At 44.5% G+C, this 12,112-nt stretch overlaps 1 protein-coding gene across 1 annotated transcript in view; it reads left to right on the forward strand.

Annotated features, from left to right (window-relative positions):
* The first annotated feature begins 487 nt into the window (after positions 1-487).
* The window catches only part of TMEM123 (transmembrane protein 123), an 81,016-nt gene continuing 69,391 nt past the window's right edge, over positions 488-12,112 (forward strand). Inside the window, exons 1-3 of the mRNA XM_070767609.1 lie at positions 488-1,175; positions 5,997-6,053; positions 9,322-9,375. Of these exons, the coding sequence (XP_070623710.1) occupies positions 488-1,175; positions 5,997-6,053; positions 9,322-9,375 (799 nt within the window). The remainder of the gene's footprint in view (positions 1,176-5,996; positions 6,054-9,321; positions 9,376-12,112) is intronic.

The following is a 12,112-nucleotide window of genomic DNA, read 5'->3' on the forward strand; positions in this document are numbered from 1 at the left end:
CAGGCTCCTCCACCCATGGAATTTTCTAGGCAAGAGTCCTGGAGTGGGTTGCCATTTTCTTTTCCAGGGGATATTCCCGACCGGGGGATCGAACCCGGGTCTCCCGCATTGCGGGCAGACGCTTTACCGTCTGAGCCACCAACGAATCATAAACTTAAACGAATTTGTCTTTTCCACCCCCCGCCCCATCTCAGAAAAACAACAACAAAAAAAACCCTCTGACGGCACAGGACCCCTCAAAGGGGATCCCATCTACTCCAGCTTCTTTCCTGGACCTCCCTTTACGCCTCCCTCGCCCAAGGCTTCTCCCTGTCACTCGAAGCCGCAAGCATCCCCTGCACCCCACCAGAAAACTACTCTTCAAAGACTTCCTTCCGAGCCCAGCAAAGCCCGGCGCGCTCGCTATCCGGAGAGGCAGCAGGTGCTCGCTTTTTTCCAAAAAAAACCGAAACTGCCATTTCCGGGGGAAAAAAAAAAAAGGAACTTGATGAAGCGTTCTGGGGCTCGAAGACAAGCGCGGGAAGGGGAGGTGGCGAGGAGAGCCCCGCGCTCCCAATCGCAAGCCCCGCCCTGTCCCCGCCCCTCCGCCTCGGCCCCGTCCCTCCGCCTCAGCCCCGCAGCCTCGGCCCCGCCCCTCCGCCTCGGCCCCGCCCCTCCGCCTCGGCCCCGCCCCTCCGCCTCGGCCCCGCAGCCTCGGCCCCGCCCCTCCGCCTCTGCCCCGCCGCCTCGGCCCAGTCCCCCCGCCTCAGCCCTCCGCCTCGGCCCCGCCCCTCCGCCTCAGCCCCGCCGCCTCGGCCCGCCCCTCCACCTCAGCCCCGCCCCGCCCCCACGTCTCGGTCCCGCCCCCCCGCCCCGCCCCGACGCCTCGGCCCCGCCCAGCCCCACCTCCTGGGCCGGCACGCGACGCCCCCTCCGGGCCAGGTTCCCGCGCCCGATTTGGTGTTTGGGGGGAGGCGGCGGGAGGGGCGGCGTGCGCGGCGGAAGGGGAAGGGGGAGGGGAAGGGGAGCAGGCTCTCAGCCGTGCCGCAGCCGCTCGGTGAGGACCCGCGAGGCCTCGGCGTCCCGCCTCGGAACAATGGGACTCGGCGCCCGAGGTTTCCTGACGTTGCTGGCCCTGGGGGTCGTGCTGGGGGTGGCGCTGCTGAAGGTTTTCACGGACAGCGCGGACTCCGAGGGTGAGTGGCCGCGGGGTCGCCCACGGCCCGCGAGCCTCCCGGCTGGCTGTGGCCGCGCGGAAAGTTGTGCGAGTGTGGGGACGAGCGCGCGGCGGCCGTGCGCGGGCCTGAGGGCGGCGGGGGGCGGCCGGGCGGCCTCGCGCCCCGCGGGGCCGCCGGCTGACTGGGCGTCTGGCCCTCTCCTCAGCTCCGGGGCTCGCCGCGGTCGCGGCCCGAGGGCGGCGAGTCACCTGTTGCGCTACCGACGACCGGCCTGCAGCGCGGTTGTTACAGCCTTTCCCCGAAGTTAACGTTTCTCGGGGAGGTTAGAGTTCCTCTCAGGCTTCCTTTTGTAAACGGTTAGGGGGACTGGAAAATATGTCTACCGACTCCTGAGCAGACGTGTCTACCAGTTAGTTGTGAACCTTTCAGCGTTTTCTGGCGTCTCATTGCCTCGTGTAAAATCAAACCAATTATGCATATAGTCTTAAGGACCCCAGACGCCTCAAGTTTGCACTTTGGGGCTCATGTGGCAGGTTGGGAGCTTCGGGGGCATGCGGCCAGCCCTCCCGGGCGCAGGTGATGCTCGCGCCCTTGTGGATGGCCGCTCCCGGTCCCTCGTGTACCGTAAACAGCGGTCGAGGCGCATCAGCTCTGCCGCCTTGAACAGCTGCGCGGATGTTAGGAGTTCAGGACACCGCCAGTAGAGTCATGACAGAATGATTTTGACCTTTCGCTCCTGGGGGAAGGGAGGTGTCCCTTTAGGCCCTTGGCCTTTTGGGGACTTTTTCGATAAAGCGGCGAAAGCTGGGATTTCCTGTGTAAATTCTGTTTTCTCTTTGTCAACTCTAATAGAAGTCAGATAACTGGTTAATGATCAGTAAACCACAGTGAGTTAAAGACCCAAGCTTTTCATGGCTTTTAAATTCTATCCACTGTATATTTAGCTTTACATTAGTTTTATCCAGCAGTTTGCAAAACCAGGTAATTCAGACACAACGCCTACTTTTGCTAGAATAATCTGGGTGAATCAGACAACGATTTTCGTTTGTTTTGCTGAATTTTTTTGTTTGCTTTGCTGAATTGCACATGTGACAGACTAGCTTTGTAGACCACATTTTGAGATCATTTAAGGAAAGAAGATCAGTAAAAGCATGTCCATCGTATTTTCAATATTACGAGGTGTTTGTAAAAGTGAACAGTCTAAAGAGTATAACTTGGTGCTAATTTTATACCAATATTTATGTCAGTAGGTCTCCATTTTTTATGTTACTTTGTGAAAGTATACGTTTTTATTGCTTCTCTGAATTACTGAGTAGAGAAAAAGTGTCCTTGCTTTTCTTTTCCCCTCATAACAGATTTTTTTTGTCCTAATTTAATACTCACTTTTTGACAGTTCTGTTTATTACCTGATATCTCACTAGATGTTAACGCTGTTTGAAAAATTTGGGATGCTCTACTATGTGAGAGCCTTGATTTCATGAACTGGTATAACCAATGTGAGTGGGAATCCATTTCTCCAGACTATAATGTCACCTTGAAACTAAAGGAAGGTTCTATAAAGGAAATCTCAAAAGAACTAAATGTTGTTCTAGTGTTTATAGGTAATCTGTAATCCATTTAAAGTGTCATTATGAAATACAGTGATTTTTGTCATACTAGAGTTCTGTAACTAATTTTTACTAGACACTTTCATCTCACTCTGTGAGCTTCTGTGCTAATTGAGGTCCATACCTCATCCCATTGGATCCTTCCAGTATTATACCCATTTTATAAATGAGGAAATTGAGGCTTAGAAGTTACCTAACTTGTGCAAAGTGAAACAACTAATAGATGTTTGATTTCAGAGGCCAGAATCAATCTTTCAACCATTTTCCACTAAGCTACATTGTGTGATGTTGACTCTTCAAGCAATACTGTCATTGCCCAGAATATTGTGGGAAAAAATAAAAAGATTACTGAAATTCTACTTTTAAGATTTTCTTCAGTCTGCTGCATAATTTCATAAATATTTTCGCTGAAGGAGGAGGGATAGTATGAATAAGTTAGCAAGCCAGCAAACAGGATAGAACGTGGTAGTACAATGAAAGATATAAGGGAGGGGAAAGCTGTTAGTCAGGACTGTTAGCAGTAGCAAGTGACAGAAACCCACCTTAAACAAGCATAGGGGAAAGGAAGGACTTCAATGACCATGAACTGAAAAGTCTAAGGGTTGAGGTAGCTTCAGAAATGCTGCCTTCAAGAGTTCAAAGAGGTTGCTAAGAGATGGCCATTTCTAACACTAGATTACATCTGTCAAACCTTAGGCAAGCCCTAAAGTGTTCTTAGCCTGTAGGGGGAATCCAAATAAGAGGAACTTTCTAAAGTGATTCAGTTCAGTTCAGTTCAGTCACTCAATCGTGTCCGACTGTTTGTGACCACATGGACTGCAGCACGCCAGGCCTCCCTGTCCATCACCAACTCTCGGAGCCTACTCAAACTCATGTCCACCGAGTCAATGATGCCATCCAACCATCTCATCCTCTGTCGTCCCCTTCTCTTCCCACTTTCAATCTTTCCCAGTGTCAAGGTCTTTTCAGATGAGTCAGTTCTTCACATCAGTTGGCCAGAGTATTGGAGTTTAAACTTCAGCATCAGTCCTTCCAATGAATATTCAGGACTGATTTCCTTTAGGATGGACTGGTTGGATCTCCTTGCAGTCCAAGGGACTCTCAAGGGTCTTCTCCAACACTGAAGTTCAAAAGCACCAATTCTTTGGTGCTCAGCTTTCTTTATAGTCCAACTCTCACATCCATAAAGGACTACTGGAAAAACCATAGCTTTGACCAGATGGACCTATGTTGGCAAAGTGATGTCTCTCCTTTTTAATATACTGTCTAAAGTGATTGCCACACTTCAAAAACCACCATAATGGGTAGCCAATTAGGAGATGAAATTAATCTTTAATGATTCTGGGCCACTTTATGAACTTAATTCCATTTAGAGTAGTATTGTGCTATATAATACTTGAGTCTTTTTTTGTCAAGTAAAGCATCTACCTCCTTGTACCTAGATTGTCCAAGACATTCTTTATTTCAGCTTGCACACAGTGGGTACTTAATAAGTATTTTTTGAAAAAAGGTGAAGAGCTTAGAAGATAGTTTCTGCCTTCTTCCTCAAGTCAAAAAAAGAGAAAAAAGTAAAGCACCGGTCATAAGAGTGACAACAGCAGGGAGAGAAAAACAGGAGGCTCTTGTAATCTGGGCAAAAGATGAAGACATGGGGTAATGGGGATAAGTGGGTGGAGTCTAGATCTACTTGGGGTGTGGAACTGAAATCATTGCTAATGGATTGGATGGTGGAGTGAGGAAGAAGGAAGACTCAAAAGATAACTTCCTGGTGTTAGAGTTGAGCAACCAGCAATGCAACAACTGGGAACAACTGCCAACTTCCAGAGGGCAGAAGCAGGTTTATCGTAGAAAATCAACACTTCCAGTTGGCACTCTCATGTACGCACTTTGGAATCAAACAGCCTGATCCACATCTGAGGCTCCACCGCTTACTGGCTGGGTGGCCAGAATCTGCCTGAAGGCAGGAAACCCTGGTTTGATTCCTGAGTGGGAAAGATCCCCTGGAGAAAGGGATCGGCTACCGACTCCAGTTTTCATGGGCTTCTCTGGTGGCTCAGGTGGTAAAGAATCCACCTGCGGTACAGGAGACCTGGATTCAATCCCTGGGTTGGGAAGATCCCCTAGAAGAGGACTTGGCAACTCACTCCAGTATTCTTACCTGGAGAATCTCCGAGGACAGAGGTGCCTGGTGGGCTACAGTCCATGGGATCACAAAGAGTCAAACACAATGGAGCAACTAAACACAGCTGGGTGGTCCCCTGTGGGTCTTCCTATGGGTCTTCTGTCACTGCCTAGCTGTGTTCCTGTCGCAGAATTGTTTTGGGGGTTAGATGGGCTAATGCAGGTTACATGCTCCCCACAAGGCCTGGCATGTAGTAAGCCCTTCATAGTATTGTCAGTTATTTGCTACCTGCTGCTAAATACATCTAAATACATAGCCTACTGACCTTGATCTTTTTCAGGTTTAATCTTCACACCATAGTCTTGGGATAAATGCATTATGGTTCCAGCAAAACTAAGAAATTTGCACACAGAGTAAAGATAGCTCCATCAGAATTGTTATTGCTTACTTTCTTTGTACTTGGGAGGTTTTTGCTGTGGGGAGGGCCTTCTTTGGAAGTACACAATAACATACTTGCTCGCCTCCCATGTAATATATGTATTTAATCTTCCCTTATACAAAGATCCAAGGTGAATAATGCACCCTGAAAAGTTGCGGAGCATAGAATTCTTCCAAACTTTTTCCAAATTTTAAGTTACTAGTTAAAAATTCAAAGAATTATATCAACAATGCTTCCAATTTTATGTGAAAACCCTAACCCACTTCATCTTCTCTCCATTGTATGAAGTTAGGCATGCTGGTGCACAAGACCTTGGGCACTCATTAGTAGTAAGGGTGATCCACTCTCCTCAGAAGAGCAAAGTTGTCTGTAGTAGAAATTCCTCATAACCACATGGCCTCCTGTCCAAACTATTTTATCAGTGGCTGGCACATAGTAAGTACTAGGTAAATGTGTACATTAGCTATATGTTTTCTGTCTTAAAAAATCTAGTAATATAGATCTAGATTTATGAACAGTATAAGGCACATTTCATAGAAGCCGTGCAAAAGTAGAACTTCCTGCAGAATAATCTACCCTGCCACCCCTCAGGGGCTGAAAGAAACATATTGCCAGTACCCTTATTAAATATTGATGGCCGTTATTCACAGGATATTTCTTTGTTTTTATAGGATCTGTAAGTCAGAAGAATCTTATGTCTGTAGAAAATTCCAATGATAACCAACAAGGTGAGTTTAACAAGGTCAGAAGACGGATTATCTGCCTAGCGTACATAAAGTAATATCAGCTAGTCCAGTGCATGTAAACTGGTACACTGACCTGTCTTAACCATGATTTGTGCGTTTGTGAATACTTAAAGCCTACCATCAAAGGCTTCCCTTAGTAGGCATCAGGAAATGATAGTTCACTGGATTCACCATCTTTCTCAGTTTAGCAAAGTTTTCAGTAAATTTTAGAACTATTAATAAAAAAAATGCTGGAATTTATTACTGAGTTTTCAAGCACATTTTTAGGTATGACATTTTGCACTCTGCCTATGAATACGAACTAGAATTCATAAATCTGCTGGTCTTGCTGGTGGAAGAAATCACTTTAAGCTGGTCAGCCATGACAGCCTTAATTTGCCTTGGTGGACTCTAAGGAGACCCTGCTTATATTTCACCCATCAGTTAGATTTCAATCCACACCATTGCTTCCTTATTAAAACAATAGATGAGGCTTTTTTTCTTCTGCTTTTAGTTTAGGACAGATGGATTTCTTCCTTGATTTTCTGTATTAACATGGAAGCATAGGAACCAGACTAATGTTATAATAATAGTACCATCAACGCATGTTTCTTCTAAGTGATATTTAGTTTATCTTCTCACTGCCTTTATTAAGAGTGACAGAGGTAGAAACTTAAAAAAGGTATACAAATCCTATCACTGAACCCATTTTTTCTACTTTTATTCAACAAATATTTATTAAGTGTCTTTAATGTGTGGACACAGTACAAAAGGGACCAAGCTCTGACTTCTTGGAGTTTTTCTTTGCTTTTTGTGTTATTTTATTGTTGAAACATGCATGTAACATAAAATTCACAACGTTAGCCATTTTTAAGTGTACAGGTGGCATTAAATACATTCACAATATTATGCAATTTTTTTTGAAGATATTTTTATTTTATAGCTGTGACTAGATGGACCTTTGTTTGCAAAGTAATGTCTCTGCTCTTTAATATGCTATCTATATGGTGATTGCCAGACTTCAAAAGCCACCATAATGGGTAGCCAATTAGGAGACGAAATTAATCTTTAATGAATCTGTGCCACTTTATGAACTTAATTCCATTTAGTGAAGTATTCTCCTGTAATACTTGGTCTTTTTCTGTCATGTAAAGTATCCGCCTCCTTGTACTTAGATTGTCCAAGACAGTCTTTATTTCAGTGCTTGCACACAGTAGGTACTTCCTAAGTATTTTTTGAAAAAGGTGAAGAGGTCTTAAAACTAGAAAGTGCTTAGAAAGAAGGCAGTTTCTGCCTTCTTCCTCAAGCCAGAAAAAGGAAAAAAGGAAAGTATCCATCATAAGAGTGACAACAGCAGGGAGAGGAAAACATGAGGCTCTTGTAATCTGGGCAAAAGATGAAGACATGGGTAATGGGGATAAGTGGGTGGAGTCTAGATCTACTTGGGGTGTGGAACTGAAATCATTGCTAATGGATTGGATGGTGGAGTGAGGAAGAAGGAAGAATGAAAAGATAACTTCCTTGTGTTAGGGTTGAGCAATCACCAATGCAACAACTGGGAACATGAGGGCAGAAGCAGGTTTATCGTAAATCAGCACTTTGATTTGGCACTCTCATGTACACGCTTTGGAATCAAACAGCCTGGTCCACATCTGAGACTCCACCGCTTACTGGCTGGGTGGCCAGATTCGCCTGCAAGGCAGGAAACCCTGGTTAGATTCCTGAGTGGGAAAGATCCCCCTGGAAAACAGGATCGGCTACCCACTCCAGTATTCATGGGCTTCCATGGTGGCTGAGATGGTAAAGAATCCACCCGCAGTGCAGGAGACCTGGATTCAATCCCTGGGTTGGGAAGATCCCCTGGAGGAGGACATGGCAGCTCACTCCAGTATTCTTGGCTGGAGCATCTCCATGGACAGAGGTGCCTGGTGGGCTACAGTCCACGGGATCGCAAAGTCAGACACAGCGGAGCAAATAAACACAGCTGGGTGGTCTTCTATGGGTCTCCTGTGGGTCTTCCTATGGGTCTTCTGTCACTGCCTAGCTGTGTTCCTGTCGCAGAATTGTTTGGGGGTTAGATGGGCTAATGCAGGTTACATGCTCCCCACAGGTCCTGGCACTTTTAAGCCTTTCATAATATTGCCAGTTATTTGGTACCTGCTGCTAAATACATCTAAATATATGGTCTACTGACCTTGATCTTTTCCAGGTTTAATCTTCACACCATAGATTTTTGGGAATAATGTACTATGGTTCCAGCAAGAGGAAGAAATTTTCTCACATAGTAACGATAGCTCCATCAGAATTGTTATTGCTTACTTTCTTTTTACTTCAAAGGTTTTTTTTGAGGGGAGGCCTTCTTTGTGAAAAGTACACAATAATACACTTGCTCGCCTCCCATGTAATATGTGTTTTTAATCTTCCATTATGTAAAGATCCAGGGTAAATAATGCACCCTGAAAAGTTGCTTAACTGAAGCGTAGAATTCTTCCAAACTTTTTCCAAATTTTAAGGTACTAGTTAAAAATTCCAGAGAAGGCAATGGCACCCCACTCCAGTACTCTTGCCTGGAAAATCCCATGGACAGAGGAGCCTGGTAGGCTGCAGTCCAGGGTGTCACGAAGAGTCAGACCTGACTGAGCGACTTCGTTTTCACTTTTCACTTTCCTGCAATGGAGAAGGAAATGGCAGCCCACTCCAGTGTTCTTCCCTGGAGAATCCCAGGGACAGGGGAGCCTGGTGGGCTGCCGTCTTTGGGGTCGCACAGAGTTGGACACAACTGAAGCAAATTAGCAGCAGCAGTTAAAAATTCAAAGAATTATCTTGAGAAGGCTTCCAACTTTACATGAAAACCCTAAGCGACTTCATCTTCTCTCCGTTGTTTTATGTTAGGTGTGCTGGTGTACAAGACCTGGGCACTCGTTAATAGTAAGGGTGGTCCACTCTCCTCAGAAGAGCAGAGTTGTCAGTATTAGAAATACCTCATAACCACATGGCCTCATGTCCAAACTATTTTTCAGTGGCTGGCACATAGTAAGTACCTGGTAAGTGTGTACATTAGCTATATGTTTTCTGTCTTAAATAATCCAGTAATAGAGATCTAGATTTATGAACAATTTCAAGGCCTGTTTCATAGAAACAGTGCAGAAGTAGAACGTCCTGTGGAATAATCTACCCTCCCAACCCACATAGGCTGAAAGAAAAACATTGCCAGTATCCTTAGTTAAATATTGATGTCCTTTCTTCACAGAATATTTCTTTGTTTTTATAGGAACTGCAGACAATGATTCTAAATCTCCAGAAAACTCCAAGGATAACCAAGGAGGTGAGTTTAAAAAGGTCAAAAAACGGATTATCTGCCTAGCATACATAAAATAGTAACAGCTAATCAAGTACATGTAAGCTGGTACACTGACCTGTCTTAACCATGATTTGTGCGTTTGTGAATACTCAGAGCCTACCATCAAAGGCTTCCCTTAGTGGGCATCAGGAAATGATAGTTCACTGGATTCACCACCTTTCTAAGTCTAGCAAAGTTGTGAGTAAATTCTAAAACTCTTAATAAAAACATACAGAAATATATTACTGAATGTAGAAGCACATTTTTAGGTATGATTTTTTGGGCTCTGCCTATGAATATGACTAGAATTCATAAATCTGCTGATCTTGCTGGTGGAAGAAATCACTTTAAGCTGGTCAGCCATGGCAGCCTTAATTTGCCTTCAATCCACCCCCTTGCTTCCCTATTGAAACACTAGATGAGGCTCTTTTCTTGTGCCTTTAGTTTGGGACAGATGGATTTCTTCCTTGATTTTCTCAATTAACATGGAAGGATAGGAACAAGACTGATGTTTTATAGTACCATAAACGCATGTTTCTTCTAAGTAATATTTAGTTTATTTTCTCACTGCCTTTATTAAGAGTGACGGGGGTAGAAACTTAAAAAGGTACAAAAATCCTATCACTGGACCCATTTTTTCAACAAATATTTATTGAGTGTCTCTAATGTGTGGGCACAGTACAAAAGGGACCAAGCTCTGACTTCTGGGAGTTTTTGTTTGTTTTTTGTGACATTTTATTGTTGAAACATACACATAACTTAAAATTCACAGAGTTAGCCATTTTTTAAGTGTTCAGTTCAGTTCAGTCACTCAGTTGTGTCCAACTCTTTGCAACCCCATGGACCACAGCACGCCAGGCCTCCCTGTCCATCACCAACTCTTGGAATCCACCCAAACTCATGTGCATCGAGTCGGTATTGCCGTCCAGCCATCTCATCCTCTGTCGTCCCCTTCTCCTCCTGCGCCCAGTCTCTCCCAGCATCAGGGTCTTTTCCAATGAGTCAACTCTTCGCATTAGGTGGCCAAAGTACTGGAGTTTCAGCCTCAGCATCAGTCCTTCAAATGAACACCCAGGACTGATCTCCTTCAAGATGGACTGGTTGGATCTCTTTGCAGTCCAAGGGACTCTCAAGAGTCTTCTCCAACACCACAGTTCAAAAGCATCAGTTCTTTGGTGCTCAGCTTTCTTCATAGTCCAACTCTCACATCCATACATGACCACTGGAAAAACCATAGCCTTGACTAGATGGACCTTTGTTGGCAAAGTAATATCTCTGCTTTTGAATATGCTATCTAGGTTGGTCATAACTTTCTTTCCAAAGAGTAAGCATCTTTTAATTTCATGGCTGCAGTCATCGTCTGCAGTGATTTTGGAGCGCAAAAAAATAAGTCTGTCTCTGTTTCCACTGTTTCCCCATCTATTTCCCATGAAGTGATGGGACCAGATACCACCATCTTAGTTTTCTGAATTTTGAGTTTTAAACCAACTTTTTCACTCTCCTCTTCACTTTCATCAAGAGGCTTTTGAGTTCCTCTTCACTTTCTGCCATAAGGGTGGTGTCATCTGCATATCTGAGGTTATTGATATTTCTCCCAGCAATCTTGATTCCAGCTTGTGCTTCTTCCAGCCCAGCGTTTCTCATGATGTACTCTGCATAGAAGTTAAATAAGCAGGGTGACAATATACAGCCTTGACGTACTCCTTTTCCTGTTTGGAACCAGTCTGTTGTTCCATGTCCAGTTCTAACTGTTGCTTCCTGACCTGCATGTAGGTTTCTCAAGAGGCAGGTCAGGTGCTCTGGTTTTCCCATCTCTTTCAGAATTTTCCACAGTGTATTGTGATCCACACAGTCAAAGGCTTTGGCATAGTCAATAAAGAAGAAATAGATGTTTTTCTGGAACTCTTGCATTTTCAATGATCCAGCGGATGTTGGCAATTTGATCTGTGGTTCCTCTGCCTTTTCTAAAACGAGCTTGAACATCTGGAAGTTCACATTTCACGTACTGCTGAAGCCTGGCTTGGAGAATTTTGAGCATTACTTTACTAGCATGTGAGATGAGTGCAATGGTGCAAGTACTTTAAGCATTCTTTGGCATTGCCTTTCTTTGATAATACACTTTCTTTTTAAGTGTACAGGTGGCATTAAATACATTCACAATGTTGTGCAGTGTCATGGGGATTTTTTATTAAATTTTTATTGAAGTACAGTTAATTTGCAATGTTGTGTTCATTTCTGCTGTACAGCAAAATGACTTAGTTATATGCATGTATACATTCTTTTCATTTTCTTTTCCTTGTGGTTTATTGCAGAATAGTGAATGGAGTTCCCTGAGCACCGTTGTTGTTTCTCAGTTCTGTATGTAACAGTTTGCATCTACTAACCCCAGACTCCTAGTCCCTCCCTCCCAGGCCCAGGCTCCCCCTGGGAAACCCTATGTCTGTTCTGTATGTCTGTGAGTCTGTTTCTACTTCATAGATAGGTTCATTTTTGTCATATTTTAGATTCCACATATAAGTGATTTGTTGTTGTTGAGTTACTAAGTTGTGTCTGACTCTGTGACCCCATGGACTGAAGCATGCCAAGCTTCCCTGTCCTTCATCTCTCCCAGGGTTTGCTCAAACTCATGTCCATTTAATCAGATTACTGATTAATCAGTGATTAACCCATCCAGTCACTTCATCCTCTGTTGCCTCCTTCTGCTTTTGCCTTCAATCTTTCC

The sequence above is a fragment of the Bos indicus genome, chromosome 15 (assembly GCF_029378745.1).
Source record: "Bos indicus isolate NIAB-ARS_2022 breed Sahiwal x Tharparkar chromosome 15, NIAB-ARS_B.indTharparkar_mat_pri_1.0, whole genome shotgun sequence".
Taxonomy (NCBI): Eukaryota; Metazoa; Chordata; class Mammalia; order Artiodactyla; family Bovidae; genus Bos; species Bos indicus.